The 23,959-nt window shown below is 41.3% G+C and overlaps 2 protein-coding genes and 1 long non-coding RNA gene across 4 annotated transcripts; 2 read left to right on the forward strand and 1 right to left on the reverse strand.

Annotated features, from left to right (window-relative positions):
• Window positions 1-3,016: 3,016 nt before the first annotated feature.
• On the forward strand, window positions 3,017-5,753 carry marcksl1b (MARCKS-like 1b). The gene is made up of 2 exons (XM_031287196.2): window positions 3,017-3,324; window positions 4,283-5,753. Exons 1-2 carry the CDS (start codon window positions 3,238-3,240, stop codon window positions 4,832-4,834), a joined length of 639 nt encoding a protein of 212 aa, XP_031143056.1. The 5' UTR covers window positions 3,017-3,237; the 3' UTR covers window positions 4,835-5,753.
• A 3,288-nt stretch (window positions 5,754-9,041) lies between these two features.
• LOC116041292 (probable histone deacetylase 1-B) lies at window positions 9,042-19,307 on the forward strand. The gene is made up of 12 exons (XM_031287186.2): window positions 9,042-9,274; window positions 10,455-10,567; window positions 10,890-11,007; window positions 11,102-11,176; window positions 11,516-11,654; window positions 12,274-12,415; window positions 12,502-12,594; window positions 12,702-12,810; window positions 12,896-13,282; window positions 13,538-13,693; window positions 13,775-13,820; window positions 18,817-19,307. Exons 1-12 carry the CDS (start codon window positions 9,226-9,228, stop codon window positions 18,842-18,844), a joined length of 1,455 nt encoding a protein of 484 aa, XP_031143046.1. The 5' UTR covers window positions 9,042-9,225; the 3' UTR covers window positions 18,845-19,307.
• Window positions 19,308-19,899: 592 nt separating this feature from the next.
• Window positions 19,900-22,255, reverse strand: LOC116041293. 2 transcript variants are annotated; one of them, XR_004102895.1, is made up of 3 exons: window positions 22,213-22,255; window positions 22,036-22,142; window positions 19,900-20,758 (listed from the first exon to the last, which is right to left on the reverse strand). It is a non-coding gene; the product is annotated as an uncharacterized LOC116041293 (long non-coding RNA). The 2 variants fall into 2 exon arrangements; XR_004895404.1 differs by having other exon boundaries at window positions 22,036-22,245.
• Window positions 22,256-23,959: the final 1,704 nt, after the last annotated feature.

Below are 23,959 nucleotides of genomic sequence, written 5' to 3' on the forward strand. Positions count from 1 at the left end.
GAGCCTGCGCCACGTCACTGCCCTCAGCACTGCCTGCTATTACAATCACACAGGGACTGGTTTTACATACAAGAAGAAGAAAGGGGCACTTGATGTAGTTCCATCTGCAAAAGTTAACCATGATAGCGTCTCTCTCGCTGCCTCTGCCCCAGGGCTGAGTTACCTCAAGCAGGCTGAAGAAGCCCATTCACAGGAGAAGATGGCTTGAGGAGACGGGAGGGCCTGCGTGCCAGGCATTCCACAGTACACAGTGGACACATTATTATGACATTTACAAGGCCGGCTAGATAGATACAGCGTGATACGTGTGGGGAAAAGGTTGTCCTCTCAGTGGGACTGCTATGAAGCGAGCGCAGGAAGGAAAGTAGATAGGGCTGGATTGACGTTTTATCACTTTTGGATGCATATAAAAGTCCAGCCCTGCAAAACAGCAATAAAACCACTTACAAATCAATACAATGATCATGGATGTTCGTTCAAAATAACAATGGCGGGACAGTCACCTGCCAGGTATTTTTTGGCCAAGAATATGACACCCCTACCCACATAAGGTTGTATACATTTTTAGTCTAGGGCCTGTTTGGTTCCAATTGAGGGAAATATAATGCTACAGCTTATACTAATATTTTAGACAATAGTGTGCTTTCAGCTTTGTGACAACAGTTTGGGACAGGCTAGCTATCTTCCCCTGCTTTTAGTCTTCATGCTATAAGGTAACTAAGCTAAAAATGTAGCGCACAGACATGAGAGTAGTATCGAGCTTCTCATCTGACACTCAGTAAGAGCGCAAATAAGCAAAAAACTTATACAAATGATTCCTTTAATGTCAATGATTTTGATATCAGATGTTTAACAATCATATATGGTTGTTGTGTTAAGATGTTCCCATTCTTTGTTCATATGTCCACTCCCCATACTGTTTGCATGGACTGTGAAATACATAACTCTCCAAAGTGCATTGCAAACATTTTTTTTTTTCATAATCGAGCAATGTGACCAGTGTCTGCATTAACTTACATGTGCAAAGAGAGCAGGTTGATTTTAGCATCAAGACGGGCTGCTGACATGCATTCCAATGATCCCAAGTCTTGCAAAATCAATTAGGCTGATTGGTCACAGCAAAGATCATGTGTGACATTGAACACTGAAGCCTTTTCCTCCCATAACTGAGATTTGTAGCTTTAACAGCTGTTGCGAGGAATGTGTGTGGGAGAAAATGATCAGGTGGAATGTGCATGATCATCACATTGACATATTTTGCTCCTGGTAAGTTGTTGACAAGCGGAAGTGAACAACACATCTAGTCATGGAGCGATGAGGAGACAGCATGACATGCTGTTAGTCCCGACGCTGATCCTGTTCTCCGGTCACATCGCCATGTCCCCATGCCCACAATGAGAGCACAACATTGAACAATAGATTAAACCCTTATTGACCATTGTATGACAAAAGTAGGTCCATTTTACTATTCAGCTGCTCCTACTGCTGGACTGATAGACAGAGAGGAGAAGGGTGTGCTGGAGAGATAGATGCAAGAAACTCTTAAATAACATTTAAAATTCACATCTCTCTTCTTACTGAGCTTTTCACCTGTACATTTTGCCACAATTCTTGCCCTGTTTCATGCCATCCGTCACAAATGTTGCACTAATTTCTGAGAGACTGTAACCACGATCTCATGACCATCATAATTCATTTATTTTGCATTACTGCTGTGCTAACCGGCCAGCTACAGCTAATGAAAATTGGTCGCACGTTGAGTTGTATAGGTGTTTTGTTTCCAGAGAAGTGTATGTATTGGTAGGACAGATAAAACACATGTTATGCGTGCCTATGTCATTAACTAAACATTGTCTTGTCATGTCATAACAGGTCAACAAATGATGGCTATACAGCTATCTGACTAAAATATGCTTCTGGAAACACCTGTTGTATTAGACTTTACTGAAACTGAAAACTATGTGCTGAATCAGATTCTAATTTAAGATCTGTGAGTATCTTTAGTGATACTGAAACCAAAAGACACACTCTCAAACTTCCCTGCTTGCTTAAGAAATACACAAAAGTGAAACTGTTGCAGTGGAGTGCATTACTTCATGCCATAAGCTAAGACAATCAGGGAAAACAAGAACTGAAACCACCAGCTGATTGAGTGATTGGTCAACTTGAGCTCTGAAAACATTCTGGCAAAAGTAATCGATTAATCCAGACAATAACCTACAGATCAATTTAGTAACGAAAATAACTGTTAGTTGAAGCCTTGTCATTTGTTTATCACAAGGTATCAGCCAATCTGGATGCTATGTAAGCAAATAGCTACAGTGAATAGAGTTACCAGAGTCAATAGAACTCATTATTTCCTATTACATGTTTGTTATGTTTACATCAACTTATCAACTTTAGTCAAAAGACTAAACAAAGACCCCATGTACACCTGTTATAATCATGCAATCTGTATCTGCTTATCTTACCTGGATAAGGATGAGTGTAGTGGGGAAACTAAGGTCCTTGTCTATAAGCCTTATTTTTACAGTCTATGACCTAGGCACTTGACACACATACCCACACACATGAAAATGCTGTAATAATAGACAATAAAGTAAGAAGTCCTCCTCCTTGCCTTACTACCAGCAAGATGTCCTGAGTTCAGTAAACATTCCTCAACTTTGACTGAATGCTCAACCATCATTGTAAGAAGTAAATGAACACACACAATAACATACACACTTATAAAAGGAGAGAAAATGATTTCATGGAAATTAAAATGTTGATCTTTTATCTTGATGCCATGTCAGTGTTGTTGTTTTTTTTACTTTACAAATCTATAAAACACTGAATTCAGCTGAACTAAATTAATTTCAATGCCGGGGGTCCTCCTGTGGGGCGGGGCCAATTAGAGAGTCAGAGGTGATTGGCCAGAGCTGGCTAGACTTGCCCTTAGACTGTAAGATGATTGGTCAGATCTCAGCAGGTCCCGCCCACGGGTGGCGCCTTGAACCTGCTGTATGTTGAAGCGTTGCGCTCAACCAGTGTTGAGTTTAGAGGGTCTCTCTCTAGCGGGGTGACAAGTCCGAGCACAGTAGCAACCGAGAGGAAGTAGCTGAAGAAAAACCCACACTTTTCATCGTTTCACCGCTGGATACGTAACTCGCCCTGGGGTTGGATTAACTTAAAACCACTCTTTTTTAGTTTTTCTTTTTAATTTGCTTTAGAAAACTCCGAAACTCACCGAAGACAATGGGATCTCAGGCATCCAAGGGAGATGTGGCCGCGGAGGCAAACGCTGCTGCCGCTGATGGTGCAGCTGTCAAAACCAACGGACAGGTAATTACAGTTACCCGGGCCGTTATTACTGTGTTTTTTAATGGAGGAGATACGTAGACGTTAATAAAAGTTTAATTTCTCACACGAAAACACTAGTTTAGCAAATTTAGTCGACGTTGAATTGACGAAACTTGAATGTGAGGACATTTTGGGCAAGTCAGGTGGGGCTGCTGATGGGTTGGTCACAGAGCACCCCAAAATCAGCTAGCTAGCGTGTTGTTATTTAGGCTATCTCGGTTGATAATTTGAGTTTTAAGTATGTTGAGTATGTTTGCGAATATTTGTGACTGAGGTCTAACCCAAAATCCGCACAACGTGTTTGATAGTGCCAGGCATTAAAGGGGGAGGGGGGAGCTCGAGCGCACGTAGGCACTAGGCTACTCCTCCCTGATTAAAACCCCCATATGTCTGGACACCCATTTTGCAAATTGGGACTTTCCAAAATGTGAAATCAGTGAAATGAATTACATTTAATCATACATTTGATACTTAAGACCATTATTGGATCTTAATGTAAATTAAAATGACATATTAATTACACGTTGTGTGACACACATCTACTTTACTTTAGTATTCATTGCATTTATTGAGCAGTTTACATTTTAGGATAGTTATTTTTGATAAACATTAATTGGAAGTGTTTCAATTCTTCCATCGATGGACTCTAGTCTTGTCTTTGTTGAGCCGATGTCTGTCTGGTACCTCAGGCGGTCTGTGAGGCGCTACCGCCGCCTATCGCCTCATTAGGGTACTGCAAGGCGTCGCCTCTGAGCCAGGCGAGACGGTGGTTAATGGATGAGCACGACGATGCTCTGAAAAGAAATGAGAAATGGACTTCTAAAATCGCAGTACAGAGAGGCTTTTTCTAATTATTTTTTTTTATGTAAACATAATTTTCTGTGTCAGAAGGTGAAGCTTTAGAAACAGAGGACTTATTTATTTTTATTTTTTTTTTCAGGAGAATGGACATGTGAAAACCAATGGTGATGTTTCCACAAAGCCTGATGGGGATGCTGCCGCCACCAATGGCTCAGCCGAAGCAGCCAAGGAACCTGAAGCCGGCGCAGGAGGCGACGCTATTGAGCCGGCGCCTGCTGCGGACGGAGAGGCAGCCAAACCCGAAGGCGAGGCTGCGGCTAAGGAGACCCCCAAGAAGAAGAAGAAGAAGTTCTCCCTGAAGAAGTCCTTCAACTTCAAACTGAATCTGAAGAAGAGCAAGAAGACCGAGGCTGTGAAAGAGGACGTGGCCGCCGCCTCCGCCGCCGCCACCCCCTCTGAGGAGAAGCCAGCCGAGAACGGAGCCGCTGCTCCCGCAGAGGAGAAGAAGGAGGAGGTGAAGGAGGAGGCTGCCGCTGAGCCTGCGGCCGAGGCCCCAAAGGCAGAGGAGGCTCCGGCTAAAGAGGAGGCCCCCAAGGAGGAGGCCAAGGAGGCAGCTGCCCCAGCCCCCGAGGCCACGAAACCAACAGAGGAGAGCAGCTCGACCCCCGCTCCCTCTGAAAAGAAAGAGTGATTGTACCTTTAGCTCACAATGAACTGGGTGAACTGTTTTTCAAGAGAGAGAGAGAGAGAGAGAGAGAGAGAGAGAGAAAGAGAAAATTTAAGAGTATATATATATATTTATATATATATGTGTATATGTATACATATGTATATGGATATATGTATATGTAAATATATACACATGTATGTGAGAGACTCCTTCGACGTGCCACTTTTCGTCATGATAACAAGACGACTAGATTCACTAGATCACCTCCCTGGTTACTGCTCAACATCTGGACCTGGACTGAGTTTTAGGCTGTGGGTTGGTCGCTATGTGGAAATTGGATTTTAATGGCTAGAACGCGAGCTAATGACACCATGAAGTATAGACGGGTGAAGGATGGATGGAGAAGGAAGGAGTCAAAGCATCTTTTTCCCTAAAAATCTGCAGATCAAAGATGCCTCCTTGCTGAAGGAATGCAGCTAGATAAGATACTAGGACACCATCACCACTTGAAATGACTGTTGAATAGAGCAACAACAAAAAAAAAACAAAAAAAAAAATGAAATCAGAAATTTAAGAGACTCGCCAACTTTTTACATTCCTATATTTTAACCCAAATTTGAAGTATTTTGTGGTGTATTATAGAGAACCATCTTAAAGATTCAGAGAAGCTATTACCTGTTTGTTTAAAGAAAAAAGAAAAAAATAGACAACTTTGATTTTTACCTTACTATGAAAAAAAGAACACTTAAGCTTGCTATGTTCACTGTTGCGGTTTGATATGAAGCAGAGTTGTTTATCTGTCGTATGTGAGCCTGAATCTGCTTTGTCTCTGTAAATACATTGGATTGATTTCTGTTCTTTATTTTGCTAATGTTGACAGATGTTACTGGTTTTATTGTAAAGTTGATAATGGTAAATAAATATTGGTTTCCTGCCCGTTTATGTGTCTTTATGGTTATTTACATCACGCATTACATTTGTTATGAAGTAGTATACTTTAATGAGAGAGTGTGGAGCCTGTTTGTCATATATATATATATATATATATATATATATATATATATATAACTGTACTGTTAGCTATGTTCCAAGGTAATATGATCAGTGACACCAAAATGATTGAAGGTCTTTTTGACATGTGTAGCGTCTCCTATGCCACTAATTAAGCCATGGTAAAGCTAATAAAGTATAGAAATATAATTGTTTGATATGAGCGGTGTGGTACACCAGGACATGCTGAGTACCCTCCAGGATGAGATAAAGTGAAATCGTTTGAAGTAAGCCATCTGTTGTCTAGCATGTACTTTAGCAGTTATTGTCTGGGTCACAACAACCTACACCCATTGGAAGTAGTCTAGCAAAGTTAGTTAGGGACACACAATTTTAATTCATCCACGTATTGAAAGTGAAGAGACGCCGTGTAAAGGCCAATGCTTCATTGTCTGACATGTAGCATAGCTTTGGTGTCTGCATGTAAGACAAATATAAGAATAAAGAAAAAACTTAAATCGGAGCAGCTACACCATGTCCTTCCATATTTGACAATATATATATTTACAAATTAAATGTTGAATTCATAAGCAATAAATACATAATTTCTCAGTTGAAAACACTCACTGGTGTCTGCTGCTACAGCCTGTCTTGGTCTGGTATAACAGTGGCGAATGTTAGCTAAGGTTAGCGAGGTTGTTAACTTGTGGTGCTGTCACACATTTGACCATTTACCATGTTCTTGTAAATTGTCACCTGTGGCTCCAGTGGCTGTTATTCAGCACAGAGACCTAGTTTTGCTTTAATATGCCAGTCACATTTTCACAAGGAAACAAAAGGTGCTTACAGCCCACGGTAATAAGCTTTATTAGTGCAAACACCCACTAAATCGGAATAGGCCAGACTTGGACATCAATAAAGTTTTATTCTGCTCATTCATGTAATTATTAGCCTTTATTGGATTGTCACTCACTCTGGCCTAGCTTCAAACAAACATATCAAGTCAAGACCATTTTTATTTATAAAGCCCAATATCGCTAGTGTCTCAAGGGGTCCTACAATCTGTACAGCATTCGACGCCCTCTGTCCGTCACATAAATAAAAATAATTGAACAACAAAGCCAATGATCCACTGCTAATAATCAAAGCAAAAGCTCAGTGTCTTCACTGATATGAGATTAGGTGGCACTCCCCACGACACATCACTGTGATTCTCTCTGAAACAAGAAACACCCACGTGTATTTTTTAGCTCTATTTGTTTGGAGATAATCAAACACTGCCATGTTAGCTCCAATGATCCCCGGGCCCTCAATTAGTCTTTTGGCCCTGAGATCAGCACCATTACCTCGGCCCCCCCACTCGCCCCTCCTCCTTCACATCTACAGTATTCCTTCCATTTGAAGGAGGCGACTGGCCTCCTGAACGTGGCTAACTGAACATAGCAGTCCTGCTCTGGGTGAACTGACCTAGTTCACATGGTGATATGATGAGTTGAGATCTGAGCTACATTTGGACCCAGACTTCAAACAGTTGCGGATTATTTAAACAAAACTGGGGCTCCACGCATTGACGCAGCTCTCTGCCTCTTGAAGCAAACTATTTCTTAAGCGCGAACAGCAGATTTATTTCATTATAAGTGTCTTTAAATACCAAGCAAATTCATCACAACTCATAGCTAAATTGTGTCAATCTTCCACATGCAGCTTACACTGCATGGCAGCAGGTACGGTAAGCTGTAAATGATTTATGGCTGCTCCACATGGAGTTGATCTTTCCAGTGTTTTCTTTGCACTGCATACTATACATGATATTATGTGAGCGATCAGCTTAGGGGTGCTGCTGCATTTCTCATTCAGCAGTGAAGGGGTCTGCAGAGATTTGGGAGTTACAGTCAAACACGTGAGCTTACACTGTCATCTGGTGGCCATTGTGTGGAATGCCACAAAGCTGATCACCTATTGTCTAGTATCGCATTGCCAGGCCTACTTCCTATTGTCTGGTTTCCCAATCTGTTCCAGTACTAAGCCTGCATCAATATGCATAATCAGTCTCATTGTACACTACACTATAAAACAGGACAGTAAGTAGCTTTTTAAATTCTATTTTAGGGTACCATCCTAAGATCTGGCCAAGGACAAATATATATATATATATATATATATATATATATATATATTACCTCACTCATTCCCTGTCAAATAAACAAATTAAATAAAATAAATGTAGAAATATTTTGTCAAGGGGCGCCTGGGTAGCTCACCTGGTTGAGCCTGTGCCCCATGTAGCCTACAGAGGCACAGTCCTTAACGCAGCGGCTGTGGGTTCGATTATGACGTGCGGCCCTTTGCTGCATGCCATTCCCCCTCTAACTCCCCTTTTATGACTTCAGCTATCCTATCAATTAAAGACCTAAAAAAATGCCCCGCAAATAAAAACATTAACACAAAAAAACAGACATAAATAAAACGTGGCAATTTTAAGTTTTTAAATGTCTAAAGAAATGTCCTGAAAAGGACATTGCTTCTTGTTATAGGTTTAGCTGAAATAATAGAGGAAATAGGCATACCGGTATGCATATGTAGATAGGGATATTGGAGATTTCAGACGCCAAGATCTAAGCTTAGATACATTTATACTTAATTAAATCTAGATCACTAAACCATCAATCAATGTAGAGGAAACCCATCTAAGCACTATATTAACCTTTGAAGGCTAAAATAAAGGTTTATTATTTAGCAGTATTAAACTGGGGCTGACAACTGATTTTAACCAATCAATGATAGAATACAATTAAATTGACAAATTACATAATTGTAAATTAATGAAATAATGGTGTTACTGGTACAGTGTGGTTGCAGGGTGGGTTTTCAGAATGGAGATTTGCCAAGGGAGGGCCCTTTAACCTTTATATAATCTGCAGGGGGCTTTGAAAATCATCTTGTCCTGGGGACAAGCAAGACCCACGACGGCCCTGACAGAAGGTACCACGATCTGTGTTAGCCTAAGTGGGGTCTTTTGTTTTGAATACATTTGCTTTTATACCCATGGCCTTATTGTCCCTATCCCTGTCATTCTTGAGCACAGTCAACTGGGCATAATAACACTGAACCCCAGTGACTTAAGACAGAAGAAGCTGCTCATGTATGTCATCAATTAACTAATTATCAATTGCTGGGCATTACAAATAAGCTCGCCTCTACAAAACTGAATTAAAAGACAAAATAGTGCTGTGTGCTCTACCGGTCTCTACACACTTGTCTGGTTGTAGTTTCAACCTCGAGTCGGCGGTCCTTGGTTTGGATACCGGCGCCTCCCAGTCGGGCGGTTGAGCATCTGTGATTGGTTGACTAGAGCTCCACGCTAGTTCCCTGGCGCAAGAGAGGAACCGGTGGACACGGAACAGTGGGATTGTCACGGTAAAATGGCGCTGTCTCAAGGAACAAAGAAAAAAGTTTGCTATTACTATGACGGTAAATATTCAACTTGTGCACCTCGGGTTCTCCCATGATTGAAGCGGCCTTGAAGGCGCGTAGCTGTATAGGAAATTGCACATGTATTTTTTAAAAGTGTGCAGTACGGCCATGCTAGCTAGCCGGTGTAGCGAGCTAACGTTAGCTTGCACGATTGGCTAACTAGCCGGTATGCTTGACGTTAGCTAACTGTTAGCTTGACACTGCAAGCAATGTATCATCCGGTGTTCATTTCATTTTCAAGTTACCCAATAACCAGAACAATGTCCTTAAATTATTTAAATCTTTTATTGTATTGTGATGTGTGTATCTGCGGTAACTTGGTCATTCTGGGAACAGAGAGCCATGGATCTACCCGGCGCTAATCACATCAATGTTGCCCCAAATTGCTATTAACTTCCGAGAAGTGGGGACCGGTGTACTGGTTGTCAGTTAGATTGTTTAACGAAAAGTTTTCGTTCAAATAAGTGCCGTTAAGTTATATTGCATTTCTCTTTTCTGTTATGCATAAGTACTCTTAGGAAAATTATACATACCCGTACGTAACGTTAGCTGAGTGTAGAAGGTACAAGTGGGATGGTTAAGCTGCTAATCACTGTAACGGTAATGTTATTACATTTGATTATTCTCGGGCTTTCTAATGAAAATTAAATTGTTGTCATATGGAAAAAAACAACAAAACAAAAAAATCCCATACCTATACTATAGACACAGCTGATCATTGACTCATATCTCCTGGCAAACATCAAACATATAGCTAGGTCAAGTAGCATATGAATAAATCAAGCTAACGTTACAATCCAGCGAATTGACCATCTCCTATTTTTATTTCTCAGATTTTAACATCAGGTCATGTTAGTGCCTACAGTGTAATCTGCAATTGAAAATTGTGTGAATAACAGGCAAATCTGTAAAAAAAAAAACAACAAAAAAAACGTTGCAACAAAATCGGCTTGGTGGATTGGATTGAAGACTGGTTTACCCTAAAACATAAAATTGTTGTAAGTAAATCGTTATAACATTTGCAGATAAACAGGACATTTTTGAATGGAGTTTGGCATTAACTTGTCTTTACAGCCAAGTCAGGAGAGGCAATTGGGTCATGGCAATAGACTTATTACTAGAATTATTAAGCAAAAATTGTAATGTAAACTTGTCTGGATAATGTTTTCTTTCTAAGGGGATGTGGGGAACTACTACTATGGCCAGGGCCATCCCATGAAGCCCCACAGGATCCGCATGACACACAACCTCCTTCTCAACTATGGACTGTACAGGAAAATGGAGATCTATGTGAGTTATGTCACTCCACGCAAACCATTCCCCAACACTCGGATCCAAACGTATGTGTCATTACACCATTTTCTTTAAAGTATAGAGTCTCATAATCTTAAAAGCTAGTGTCTCATATGAGAAGATAATTGTTGATAGTTTCTGACTGTGATGCAGGTATTTTTTATATTTAGTTAGCTAGTTGGCGTTTGAATATTTGGATGACCTTGTCACATGTAAGTGAATAGAGACGTGTCAAAATCGGACAAACCCAACGACTACTGACAAACGGGGAAGTGTCAGCTGTCACTTTCTTCCTCATCATCTTTCTGTTTGTTTCCAGAGACCACACAAAGCCAGTGGTGAAGAGATGACAAAATACCACAGTGATGACTACATTAAGTTCCTGAGGTCCATCCGACCAGACAACATGTCTGAGTATAGCAAACAGATGCAGCGATGTGAGTGTCTGCTTTTTTTCTTCCAACTGCTGCTGGAATATTCTTTCTTTCCGCATTAACGTTAAATCTTTTTGTCTTGTTCTTTTTCTCACAGTCAATGTCGGCGAGGACTGTCCAGTGTTTGATGGTCTGTTTGAGTTCTGCCAGCTCTCAACAGGCGGATCTGTCGGTAAGTTACTCAAACCACACTTCCCATAATCCCTCTGGTGTACCACCCTAAAACAAGAGGGATATTTATGACTGTGTGCATGGAATAAATCTGAAGTATAGGCCTTAATTTAGTCTAGTGATTATGCCGTCTTGGACTAAGTTAAACGTATAATTTCGACTACCAGTGGTCGTCCTTACTGGGAAATATATGTCCACACAGAACTGTCCAGAGGGTGCTTAGAAAATCTATATTTGATTACAAAAACATTTTTTGCACATTTATAAGTGTTAAGACATTTGAATCGACACACAAAGGCCATTAATCCCATGTTTATTTCACTCTCATTCTGTCCTCTAGCTGGGGCATTGAAGTTGAACAAGCAGCAGACAGACATCGCCATCAACTGGGCCGGCGGACTTCACCACGCCAAGAAGTCTGAGGCCTCAGGTTTCTGCTACGTCAACGACATTGTCCTGGCCATCCTCGAGCTGCTCAAGTAAGCTGCTGCCTTCCTTTTTTAAACTTTAATCATCCTGCCTTTCCAACCGTCTGTCAGGGTTCAGTTAATTTGGGCCCCCGAAGAAATCTGGCACGTACATTTTAAATTAGCTGAATTAGATCTACACCTGCCATGGAGCTTTATTTCTGATAAAAATGCACACAATCAGACAACTCCGTGCCAAACACTAGATGGCTGCCTTCGTCATTTTCTCGCAGTGTTTCTGCCTTTTTAGAGATGACATAAAGTGTTATGCTCACTCCCCATCCATCAATGCTATCGTTTCAAAATTATTTTGGCAAGTTTCTGTCTGAGCGTTTGGCCTGTTTGATTTGCATGGATTTGCTGCTAAGGTGGCCGAATGCACTTTGGGCCGCTTTTGGAGGTGGATATCAAATGCATCAGGACTACTGAATTAGTCCCCCCCATATTGAAGGCACGTTTGAAAAAAAGCAGACTCTGAGTTGTCTTGTGGAAGTGCCTACTAGAGCAAATTAACCTTCAAGCCACATTATCCCGTGGAGGCTGCCTGATTTCTGCCCTGATTGTTTTTGGTGTCCATGTTATGTGAATGCCCTTTTAAGATGTCCTGGACTGAATTCTCTCTCTTCTCTAGGTACCACCAGAGGGTGTTATACATAGACATTGACATCCACCACGGTGATGGAGTGGAGGAGGCCTTCTACACCACAGACAGGGTCATGACTGTCTCTTTCCACAAGTATGGGGAATACTTCCCTGGCACTGGAGACCTCAGGGTGTGTTTTCTTCTCTCCCCCTTTTAAGATCATCGGCGTATCTTGTGCGTCTCCGGGCAGTAATTCAATATCTCCAATGTGTGCAGGACATCGGAGCTGGAAAGGGCAAGTACTATGCAGTAAACTACCCGCTTCGAGACGGTATTGACGATGAGTCCTATGAAGCCATCTTCAAACCTGTAAGTCTGCCCTTATTTAGGTACTACGTAATCAATCAGGCGGTTTCTCCGAGCTAGTTTGTCAATGTGTGTGTGTGTGTGTGTGTGTGTGTGTGTGTGTGTGTTAGATCATGGCTAAAGTCATGGAGATGTACCAGCCAAGTGCTGTTGTACTCCAGTGTGGAGCTGATTCTCTTTCTGGAGACAGACTGGGGTGCTTCAACCTCACCATCAAAGGTATAAACACAATTCACCTGTCCCACGACAATACCGCAACGTTCTTTTGCGCTTTGGAGAATTTAACAGTTGTGTGTTCTTCCAGGCCACGCCAAATGCGTCGAGTACATCAAAAGTTTCAACCTGCCCCTGCTGATGCTGGGTGGCGGCGGCTACACCATTCGCAACGTGGCCCGTTGCTGGACGTACGAAACCGCCGTAGCCTTGGACTGCTCCATCCCCAACGAGCTGCCCTACAATGATTACTTTGAGTACTTTGGGCCCGACTTCAAGCTGCACATCAGCCCGTCCAATATGACCAACCAGAACACCAACGAATACCTGGAGAAGATCAAGCAGCGTCTGTTTGAAAACCTCCGTATGCTACCTCACGCCCCTGGCGTCCAGATGCAGGCGATCCCTGAGGATGCTCCCCACCCAGACAGCGGAGACGAGGAGGAGGAGGAGGAGGACCCCGACAAACGCGTCTCTAGTAAGAGACTTCTACAGGCCTAGATTTAGACGGCATCACAAGAAAATGGTCACCTACATCGACGTGATGATAGGGCTTGAGTTGTAAAGATTCAGTTTATAATTTGTAGTGTCAAATCATTACAGAAGTTATCTCAGGACACTACAGATAGAGCAAGATGTATCCTACGCAGTTGTCCAGCTCTAGTCTGTGTTTGCTCTCAAAGGAAAATGAATGAACTATGCCTATACCAACGGTGTGTGTTCTGTGTTCCAGTCCGGGCCCACGACAAGAGGATAGCCTGCGAGGAGGAGTTTTCTGACTCTGAGGATGAGATGGAGGGGCAGGGAGGAGGCCGCAGGAACGCAGCCAACCACAAGAAGGTGAAACGAGTGAAGAAGGAGGAAGAGAAGGAAGGAGAGGAAAAGAAAGGTAAGACTTATTCTCCAGCCCCATTGGTATTTGTAGATGACCAGATATTGTAATAAGCACTCTTGTTCTTCTGCCTCCTAGAAGTAAAAGAGGAGGAGAAGGAGGAAGAGAAGATGGACACATCAGGGTAAGATCAAGCACATTCTCATTAATTATTAGAATATGAACATTTTAAACCTGGTAGGGTGAAAACCTGTGGATAGTAACAGTTTTTCAAGTCTCAAGTAGCAACAAGCAATTCAATTTTATTTATATTATCAAATCATAACAAGAGTTATCTCGAGACACTTTACAGATGGAGTAGGTGTAGACCACACTTTGTAGTTTACAAAGCCCCAACAATTCTAGTAATTCCCCCAAGAGCAAACATTTAGTGCGACAGTGGCGAGGAAAAACTCCCTTTTTAGGAAGAAACCTGGGACAGACCCAGGCTCTTGGTAGGCGGTGTCTGCCGGTGCTGGTTGGGGGTGTGAGGAACAGTGGCAATAATAGTCACAATAAAGATAATGGAACAGTGACTACAAATGGTAGTCGTAGTAGTTCATGTCATAGCAGGGCACTGCAGGGCGTTACAGGATGTAGCGTGGCACAGCAGAGCATAGCTGGACGTAGCAGGATACCGCAGAGCGTAGCAGCGTGTAGCAGGGAGTGCAGCAGGACCACGGCGACAGCTGCAACCAAGATCTTGGTGCCATCCGAATCCAAGGAAATATGCTGGGTGAAAAAAAACAAGGACTCCGGGGAGTAAATAAGCACTACTGAATAAATTAAAAGCTGAAAGTTTATTTACACTACACCAATCTTTGAGCTTAGAGCCATTTTAGATTCAGATTCATGGCATCTTCATGTGAAGTTTTTCCATTAAGAAGCAATGTCCTGGCTGCCAAGTAATTAAAGGCTCTGACACACCAACCCGACGGCCAACCATCGGCAGAAAAGGCAGTTGGACCGATCAGTCGGCTCCCGTCTCTCGAAAAAGTACCTCGGAACACACCGAAGCGGCGCCGACTTGAGCGTACGTTCTGCGCAAGACGTAATACGTCTCCGTAACAGCAGGCGGCGCTAAATCTGTATTGTCGCCCAAAAAAATGAAAACGGAAATGACGGAACATCTCTCTAGACCTAGTGAACGCAGAGCACGCTGTCGTCAGTCATTGTTTTCATCAGAGGGTGCTGACAGTAGTCAAGAAGAATCGTTGTTGTCATTACTCGCTGGAAGGAAGAAAATACGATGGCTAGTAATAAGAAGATACTGCCGTTGTCAGCTCTCGGGCTTCTTCTTGTGGACGAAGCACTGATTCGCTAGTCAAGGGCTAGCACTCCACCAATCAGATTGGTCATTGAGTCCGACTGCCCACTGCAGACCTGCCAACCTGCACACATTTTGCGTAGTAGTGATATACTTCTTGGTTTGAAGCGATAATTTTCGTTTGGTCTGTACCTCAACTCAGCTACATGGTGTCACGGACGATCGCTGAAAACTACTTGACAAAAGTCTGGAGTTGACGGAAATATGCGTGGTCAAAGCCCCGGCTGTGAACGGTTTAATTTCCTATAAGTTCTTCACAATAAAAGTCCTCCGTTATTTTGGTATTTGAATGTTTTTATTATGAAGTGGCAAAATCCGGAAATGTTGGGCATTCACTAGCAGTAACGTAAGCGCCTCCTATAAGCATTGTGCATTGTTTCTTAGCAACGGCATTCTTTGACAAAAGCTGTCCAATCAGTTACAAGGAATGTTCTACAATCCACCCGCCACTGTGGCTGGTATACAGGGCAAAGGCTGAATCTCATTTCTCTGTCTTACCCCTTACCCTTACCCCTACCCCTTAGTTTACCCCTACCCCTTAGTTTACCCCTAGCCCTTGTCCCTCGAAACAGTGGTAAGGGGTAGGGGTGAAAACATAGCACTATGAAATGAGACACCACTTGGTTAGGTCATCATACATACTTAGGTCTGTTTGCAATAAATATTTGTATACACACTGCATGGTGTGTTGTATATCTGTTTCAGTTATCACTGTTTTGAATGTCATTGATGTTCAGAAACACTTTTTGTTAACAAAAAGCTGTCTTTATTGCCCAATAAAGTAAACATTATTACAACTATTAGAACCATACCTTACATGTCACACACACAAAAAAGGCACTCAAATGTATAAAACTAAAAAAAGACACACAAGACCACAAACAAACAACAAACTACAGCTATTCTGAAATTCCAGACCCCAACCTGATGCCTGTTGGCCAGTAACCTTTCCCTCCATACCCCATTTCTTTCATTAGTGTCCTGTATCAAACAAACGACAATGTACAAGTGCATGAACAGGAATGAATTACACATGATTACAATAATACAGTACCAATACAATAATGAATGGCTACAACATGAATGCAGAAACCTCTGCTCGTTTTCAGCCCGAAAGTGGATCAGCTGCCGGGTTTCCTCAGGCGTCCCTGTGTGTGATACAGGACGGTAAATGTAAAGCACGTATCGATGTCTCCAAAGCAAGTAGTGTTATACACTGATATCAAACGAAATTCGCTGCTAATGGAGTTTAGTTAACACTGTAGACATGCATGGAGTCCATTCAAGGCAGAGAAATGCGGGACTGTTGTTGTTGCAAATAAGCAATGTAGCTAACGTTAGCGTTAGCATAGCAAGCTAGCGATTTTTAAAAACGTTTCAATTACAAATATGGTTGCAAATATATATGTACAGGACTGTGTAGAGCACAAAACAAGACCGTTGTAATTTTTAAATCAATTCTTTAAGCCGAAAATACTTACATTTATGGGTCTCTCTGGTTGACCTGGCAGCCATTGTTCCTTGTTGCGCAATGTATCTGGATACCCCTTGCTTTTCAAGTAAGCTCGCGTCCTTGCTTGGTGTTAAGGGGTATATAGCCCTACCCCTCGATCAAAATGAGTATTGGGACAGCCCTTACTCTCACGTGAACGTGCAAAACTAAGGGGAAGGGGGAAGGGGGAAGGGTTAAGACAAAGAAAAGTCACCCGCCACTTTGAAAAAGTACCTGCCATTGGTAGGCCTGTCACGATAACAAATTTTGCTGGACGATAAATTGTCCCAGAAATTATTGCGATAAACGATAATATTGTCGTTCTGAGACCATTTTCATCTAATATAATGATAATGACATAATAATGCAGGAACACCTTTTCAAAGATCAATAAACTTATTTCTAAAGAATATTTAACACTGGAACTGGAAGACATTTTAAATATCCACAATATGTCTTTGATCTCCTTTAGTATGTCGTCTTTCACGGTGCCACAGTTGTGGAATTGCCGTTTGACACGTATGTTCTCCCAGGTAATTCATACTGGCTATCAAATGTTTGCAGCATTAGTCGAGTGTTTGTGATAGACTACAGACTCTGTACTGCATTTAACAATTATTTATTAAACACTAAATATTAAATTTAAATAATACATTATATCTACCTATTTCTATGTGACTATCTGCCACATGGCGAGTAAATGTTTGTACCAAAATAGTTCTGTTTTTCAGTCTTCATTTTGGCGAAGGTGCAGCTATACTTCTGCTCCTCTGCAGGTCTGAGCTTCGCGGGGGGGGGGCGGGCCGACACACACGCACGCACGCGCGTGCACGCACAAACAGACGCCAGCCACCACGTCACTTCTGTTTACTGACTGCTAGTGTTTACCTTAGGCTAATTTATTAGCTAGTAAGTGGCGATATTTGACAAGCAGGTAACGGAGTCTCAGTTCACCGTCCGGGAGCCTCTGACACACTGACAGCTGTAGGCTTGTACCGGTCAATGTTCTGTGCATTGTCGGACACATACAGCAACTTTCCTGAAACCGCTTGCAAGACTGACAAGTCCACAGTGGCGTTTATGTCCGTGCCTGTCTCCACCGCCTCCACCTGCAGGTTGTCAACTGCGTGGTTTGGAATGAAAGGGAGAAAACCGGACGCCGAGTAAAAAGGCGGATATCGCTCATATACGTCTTCTTTTTTTGACAGCGCCTTAACGGCAAAGTGCTGCGGAAAACCCCGCTCCAACTACTCGCATTTTCTGTCTCTCTCTCAACAGACTGTAGCTGTGAAGAGAGAGAGAGAGAGAGAGAGAGAGAGAGAGAGAGAGAGAGAGAGAGAGAATTTTTTTTATCGTGCGATTAATTGATTTATTGACTATCGCGACAGGCCTAGTGGCGGGTGCTAATTTCCCACCCTGGTTGGGTGCCAAACTCAGTACTTTTTATGGTACCGACCGAACTACGTCGGGACTACCGTGGGGCGATTCACATTAAATGGAACGGTGCCAAATTTTGGTACCTAAGAATGCGAGCTTATCTGCACTTAGCATGTTGACCGAGAGCTGGGCTCCGACGCATGCAGCGCTGCGTGCAGACGGTTCAAACTACGTTATCTGGCAGTTTGTTTAAGTCACAGTGAGTCACGGCAATGCCGGTAAAGCGGTTGCAAGTGCAAGTTACACTTTTCAAAACTCCACGCAGACGGCGTTCGCTGCAATACAATATAATGGCGAGCCGAAAGTGGTCGTGGTCGCGGCGCAGATAATGTTACACTTCCTGAACAGTGTTCTTTTAAGCCCTGGTGACTGACTGACAGCCTGGAGGTTGTAGGGCAAAGGCAACTTTTTTTTTCTATAGCACATTTCAGCAACAAGGCAATTCAAAGGGCTTTACATAATACATTAAAGAGCAATTAAAAAAATAAAATAAATAAAAACAGGCTAAAATAGAATAAGGTACAAATTACAAGAATACAGTGTCCAGTGCAGTGTAAGAAATGAATAATTATTTGATTTAATAGGTTGTAGGGACAGGTTTGGGAGTGGAGAGGGAGGTGTGTATAATGTTCGGTAAAACTGAACGGTACCCGACTAGACTTTATCTCATCTTATTATAATTTTATAAATGAAGAAAAACAATAGGCTGGTTAACACGGGAGGACAGAAATGATTATATCTGTACATTTGAAATGGCCAAAGCATCAATGTGGGTCCTGTGAAACACTCAGTCAAAGCTGTTGTACAAAGAAGTAAATAGTTAGCTAGACTTGACAGTGTGTCTGGTATTTTGTTGCTTAAATTCTTTAACGGTTTGCGTTTCAGACCAAAAGAAGAGGTGAAGGCAACTTGAAGTCTGGCGCAAGGAGAAATGGTTGGTTGTACTGTTGTCCTCAAGCCCCCCCACTGGTTCCTATCTTCTCCTGCTGCCACAATAGGACCCTTTTTTGTATTCCTGTTTTATTATGTGTTCTTATGGGCAAACCTGGTTCACATTGTATTATTTACATTTGTTTCCAGCCTCAGTGAAGCAGCAGTTAAGTGGGTGTTGAACAACTACAGCTGCCTATCTGAAAATGTGCCCCTGTGTGCTGGGTGTAAACCCCACCCAACTGGACCTTCACGTAGTATAAAACAAGTGACACAAATCCTTTTCAGCTGTTGTGTGAACCAGGTCTGCTTTAATGTGAAAAAAAGAAAAGCACTCAAATGATTACTGTTCCTATCATGGTGTTTCAGATTCAAACAAGTTTGTGGGGCTCACGTTGAAATACCTGCACAGATGTAGATGATTTATAAGTCTAGTGCTCACATGCCAAAAGGCTTTTCTGTCGGTTTTTAAACATTTATTTATGATACTGTTAGAATAACCAGCATTGGACAAATGTCTTTGGCTTGCTGTGTTAATGTATCAGTGAATGCATGTTTAGAATGATCTCGCCTTTAGCATGTTCATATTGCTCCCTTTGGCCAGATGGGCCCTGATCTCTGCTCAGTAACTTATTTTAAATCATGAACAGGCAGTCCCTTTATCTTCCTTTGAGTATCTGTTAAATTTTTTTTTAATTATTACTGCATTGTTTCTATGTTGAAGTATGAATGGGTGTGAACATATCAGAGGCTTATGTTTGGAAGTGAGTGACTTGTTTTAGATATTTTGTACCATTATACATAAAGGTGGAGTGAGCTGGTTAAATGGCCCCTCTACATGTGATTGTTCTGAGTTTTATCCTTGTGAAATGTGCATTATAACTTTGTAATACAAAATAAAAAAAAAAAACTGTTACACTGTTTTTGCGCCAGAGTTCATTTTTTATACATATTCTTTGCAATGCTTTTGCTTAATATTGCATTACATTTATAGGGTTTGTTAATGATTTAGCAGTTGTTGAATAGTTCACGCAGACAAATTTAGTAATTTTATGGTGACTTGGGGTGGAATGGCTTACAACAGAAAATATGTCAGCTCAAATTCTGCTACCACACCTGCTGTCGTAAAGACCTTTTGTAGTGCGCCGGCTGATGCTGTACTACCCACTGTGTTAGAGTTAGCGCGAGGTCATACATTTGGGATGAATGTTTTGCTAAAGACATTCTCATTTACAATGAGAGAATACGTTGCTGATGCATCGTTGCATTTCAGTAATGCATACGGTACACTTAGCCTACTTTGGATGTATCCTGAGCTAAATCACCATCACAAGCCAAAGCAGTAGCAACCAATACAATTATAACTGTTTTATATAGCACCTTTCATGAAACCCAAGGATGCTTTACACAAGTAAAGGGGGACAAAAATAAAATAGTAATCCTAACTTCCATACAATATACAACTAGGCCTATATAAAGAAATCTCCTGCTACCTTTTACCTGGCTAGATACTCAAACCCAGGCTTTTCTAGTGTTACACTGAAATCTGTAACCTGTCCGAATGTGTAACTAGAAAGCCTGTCAAGTCCAGTCACAATAGCTCTGCAGGTCCAGGGTAGAAAAGATTGCTTTCCAAGTGATGTTAGAAAAATGACTTAAAACAGCAGAAACTCTGGTCACATCTTCTGACCTCATTGCTTTTAGTTGAAGTAATCTGTGAGAAGTACACTGATTCACAGTTCAGTTGAAGTCGAGGTGGTTAGAGTGTAAATGCACTTCAGCCGGTTATTCCTTCCTCTGGACTGCAGTGTTAGCTGCAGCCTCCAGTTCAAAGTCAAAGTACTGTGGGTCACAGTGATTAATTCTTCTATATCCGTCTTCTCCTCCACTGCTGTAACTGTAAACAACCATAGTACACAGAAAATATAACTTTATTCAGGACACAAATGGAAGCTCCATAGTATATTAAAATGGCAATATTTACAAATAGTAATAAATATACAGTACAATTCATCGAAATTAATAAAAAGTCAACAACCTTCACCTGTAATATACATACAAACAGGAGCGCCAATGTCTCCACAGTCTAGATGCATACCTGACAGAGCTAAAATCAATGTGGGCTAAAGCTTGTTTAATTCGGTTTTCTGAGACAGACAGACAAATCTATCGATAAATAAGGTTTCTTATTCAGAAGAAACCTTATTTGTGCCTACACCAACACTAACATTTGACTTGCACTACACCATCTTGGTTGTTTTAGAAGCAGTCTCATGCCATAATTATACGCTACATTCAGTCTCTGCATTCTTTTTTCTGTAAGACCGCCACAAGTGGCCAGTATCCTGTATAGTGGTGTACAGAATGCTTTGAATAAAGCTACCTTAACGTTAGCAGAACACATGCCAAATGTACGTGCAAGCACATCAGCCTGAGCAAGCTCCCCAGTTATACAAAAGGCTACACAGGTTCACTAACTGAAGTAAGACAGACGTGGTTGCAAAAGAAATATTCATTTATTAATGGATAATTTATGACTGAAAGTGCCTGTAAAGAGGATGTTAGAAATGAGGATGTTTGAATCAAATTGCAATAGAAAATGTAGAAAAGGTTTTATTACAATATATATATTTAGCCATCATGTTAATTCTCTTAAAACAGATACACTCCCAGTTATGGCTTAAATTATCAAAGGAAAGGGGGGGGGGGGGGGCAGAGGCCAGCTGTGGAGAGACAGTATACTAAGGGTGTGTTCCAGGGGTGCACCAACTTACCCACCGCATGTGCCCACTGCAATCGATAGTCACTGCAAACCGGTTCACTGCAAATCGTGTCACCGTGCTGTTATCACTACAATCTGTGAAGGGAACCACACTAACCTGCCTAGCCTCCACCACAAGCTGGCTACTAGCTCCACTGGAAAGCAAAATAACAGTTTAACAAAATCAAGAAAATAAACCAGTTGATAACCTAAAATACAAGCAAACCAAACAGTGTCCTGGGGCACTAACAAAGATGTACTAAAATAATTAAAATCCCAAAACTACTAAACTAGGGCAAAACAGCAGCTGACAACCTACAATTCAGACAAATTACATTAATGACAAGTTTAAAAGCACTACCTTAAGCTCAGGTAGTGATCATACCAGACTTGCTGCTTTAAGTTACTCATACCTTCACTCAAATGTACTCAGTAGGCTAAGGGAGAGTTCATCACACCACGCCAGGCAGGGGAGCTTGGAATCCCTTCCAGGCCCAACAGTCAGGCAGGTAGCAGACTGCTGCAAAATATACAACTAAGTACTTAAAAACACCTTGAAAGCATAAAACAGACTTAACACAATTACCTACCTAAAAGTCACAGAGATGGTCCCATGTGGCAACGAACAGCAAGAGACAAAGCCAAGAGGCAGCCATGATGATACAGGTGCTATATATAAGCTCAGCTAACGAGGGGGTTTGGCCTGGGTGGAGCTAATTTGATCTAGTTGAGGTGCGTTCAAGAACCAACAGGGTGCAAAGCTTACTGCACACACCACTACAATCGTAATCTAGTTTGGTTAGGTTTGTTTTCAGATGTGGAAGGAGGTCAGATTGGACCTCTGAGGACCATTAGAGGTCAAATCCAAGATGGCTGCCAGTCCTTGGATTAGCCCATCGCTAACAGTGGGTTCCATTTATCTCGGTACTTGGAACCCAGAGCTGGAAATGACGTCACACCCGAGTTGACTGCGTTCCATTTAACAAGTCGGATTCATAGTCAAATTTTTCCCTGTGGGGTTAGCTCTAGCCAGGTTAAGCAATGCCTGTTGATAACCACACATCATGCTGTTTTTTGTGCAAACAAACAGCATAACAACAATGTCCACAGATAGAAGTTGGACAAGACTTGTGTACGACTGATATAATGAGACCAAAATGAGACAGATGTGCAAATAAACTATGTTACTACAGCTTTCACTACAGTTGGTGCACAATGCAACCACAGTGGATGTTGAGCTTGGGGTACTGTGAGGTTGTACGACTTCCCTACTCGGAAATTCGAGTTCAAGGGAAGTTTTTCCGACATCCGAGTACAAATGGAACACAATGTGAAGTTCAAAAGTGCTTGATTTTTGTAATCAAAGAGTGTAGAAAAACATGTAAGGTGTCATTTTCAACTTATTCGGTGGTGCCCATTTATTTGGTGATTCTTTTGAGATAAAATGTTTTTACATAATATACTATGACTTTTTCGAGATACTATGCCATGACCTTTTCAGACATAATATACTGTGACTTTTTTGATCTCATTTCTTAACATACAATACTATGGCTTTTTTATCACTTTTTTCAACATACTATACTATAGCTTTTTTATCTCTTCTTTCGACATACTATACTATGGCTTTTTTATGATTTTTTTTCGATGTACTATACTATGGCTTTTATTCGACATACTATACTATGGCTTTTTTTATCACTTTTATCGACATACAATACTATGGCTTTTTTATCACTTTTTCGACATACTATACTATGACTTCCTTCGACATACTATACTATGGCTTTTTTATCACTTTTATCAACATACTACACTATGGCTTTTTTATCACTTTTTCGACATACTATACTATGACTTCCTTCGACATACTATACGATGGCTTTTTTATCACTTTTTTCAACATACAATACTATGACTTCCTTAGACATACTATACTATGGCTTTTTTATCACTTTTATCAACATACTACACTATGGCTTTTTTATCACTTTTTCCAACAGACTATACTATGACTTCCTTCGACATACTATACTGTAGCTTTTTTATCACTTTTTTCGACATACTATACTATAGCTTTTTTATCTCTTCTTTCGACATACTATACTATGGCTTTTTTAGCACTTTTTTCAACATACTATACTATGGCTTTTTTAGCACTTTTTTCAACATACTACATTAAGTTTTTTTTATCACTTTTTTCAACATACTATACTATGGCTTTTTTAGCACTTTTTTCAACATACTACATTATGGTTTTTTTATCACTTTTTTCAACATACTATACTATGGCTTTTTTATCAGTTTTTTGAAATACAATACTATGACTTATTTCGA

Source organism: Sander lucioperca, chromosome 16 (genome assembly GCF_008315115.2).
Source record: "Sander lucioperca isolate FBNREF2018 chromosome 16, SLUC_FBN_1.2, whole genome shotgun sequence".
Taxonomy (NCBI): Eukaryota; Metazoa; Chordata; class Actinopteri; order Perciformes; family Percidae; genus Sander; species Sander lucioperca.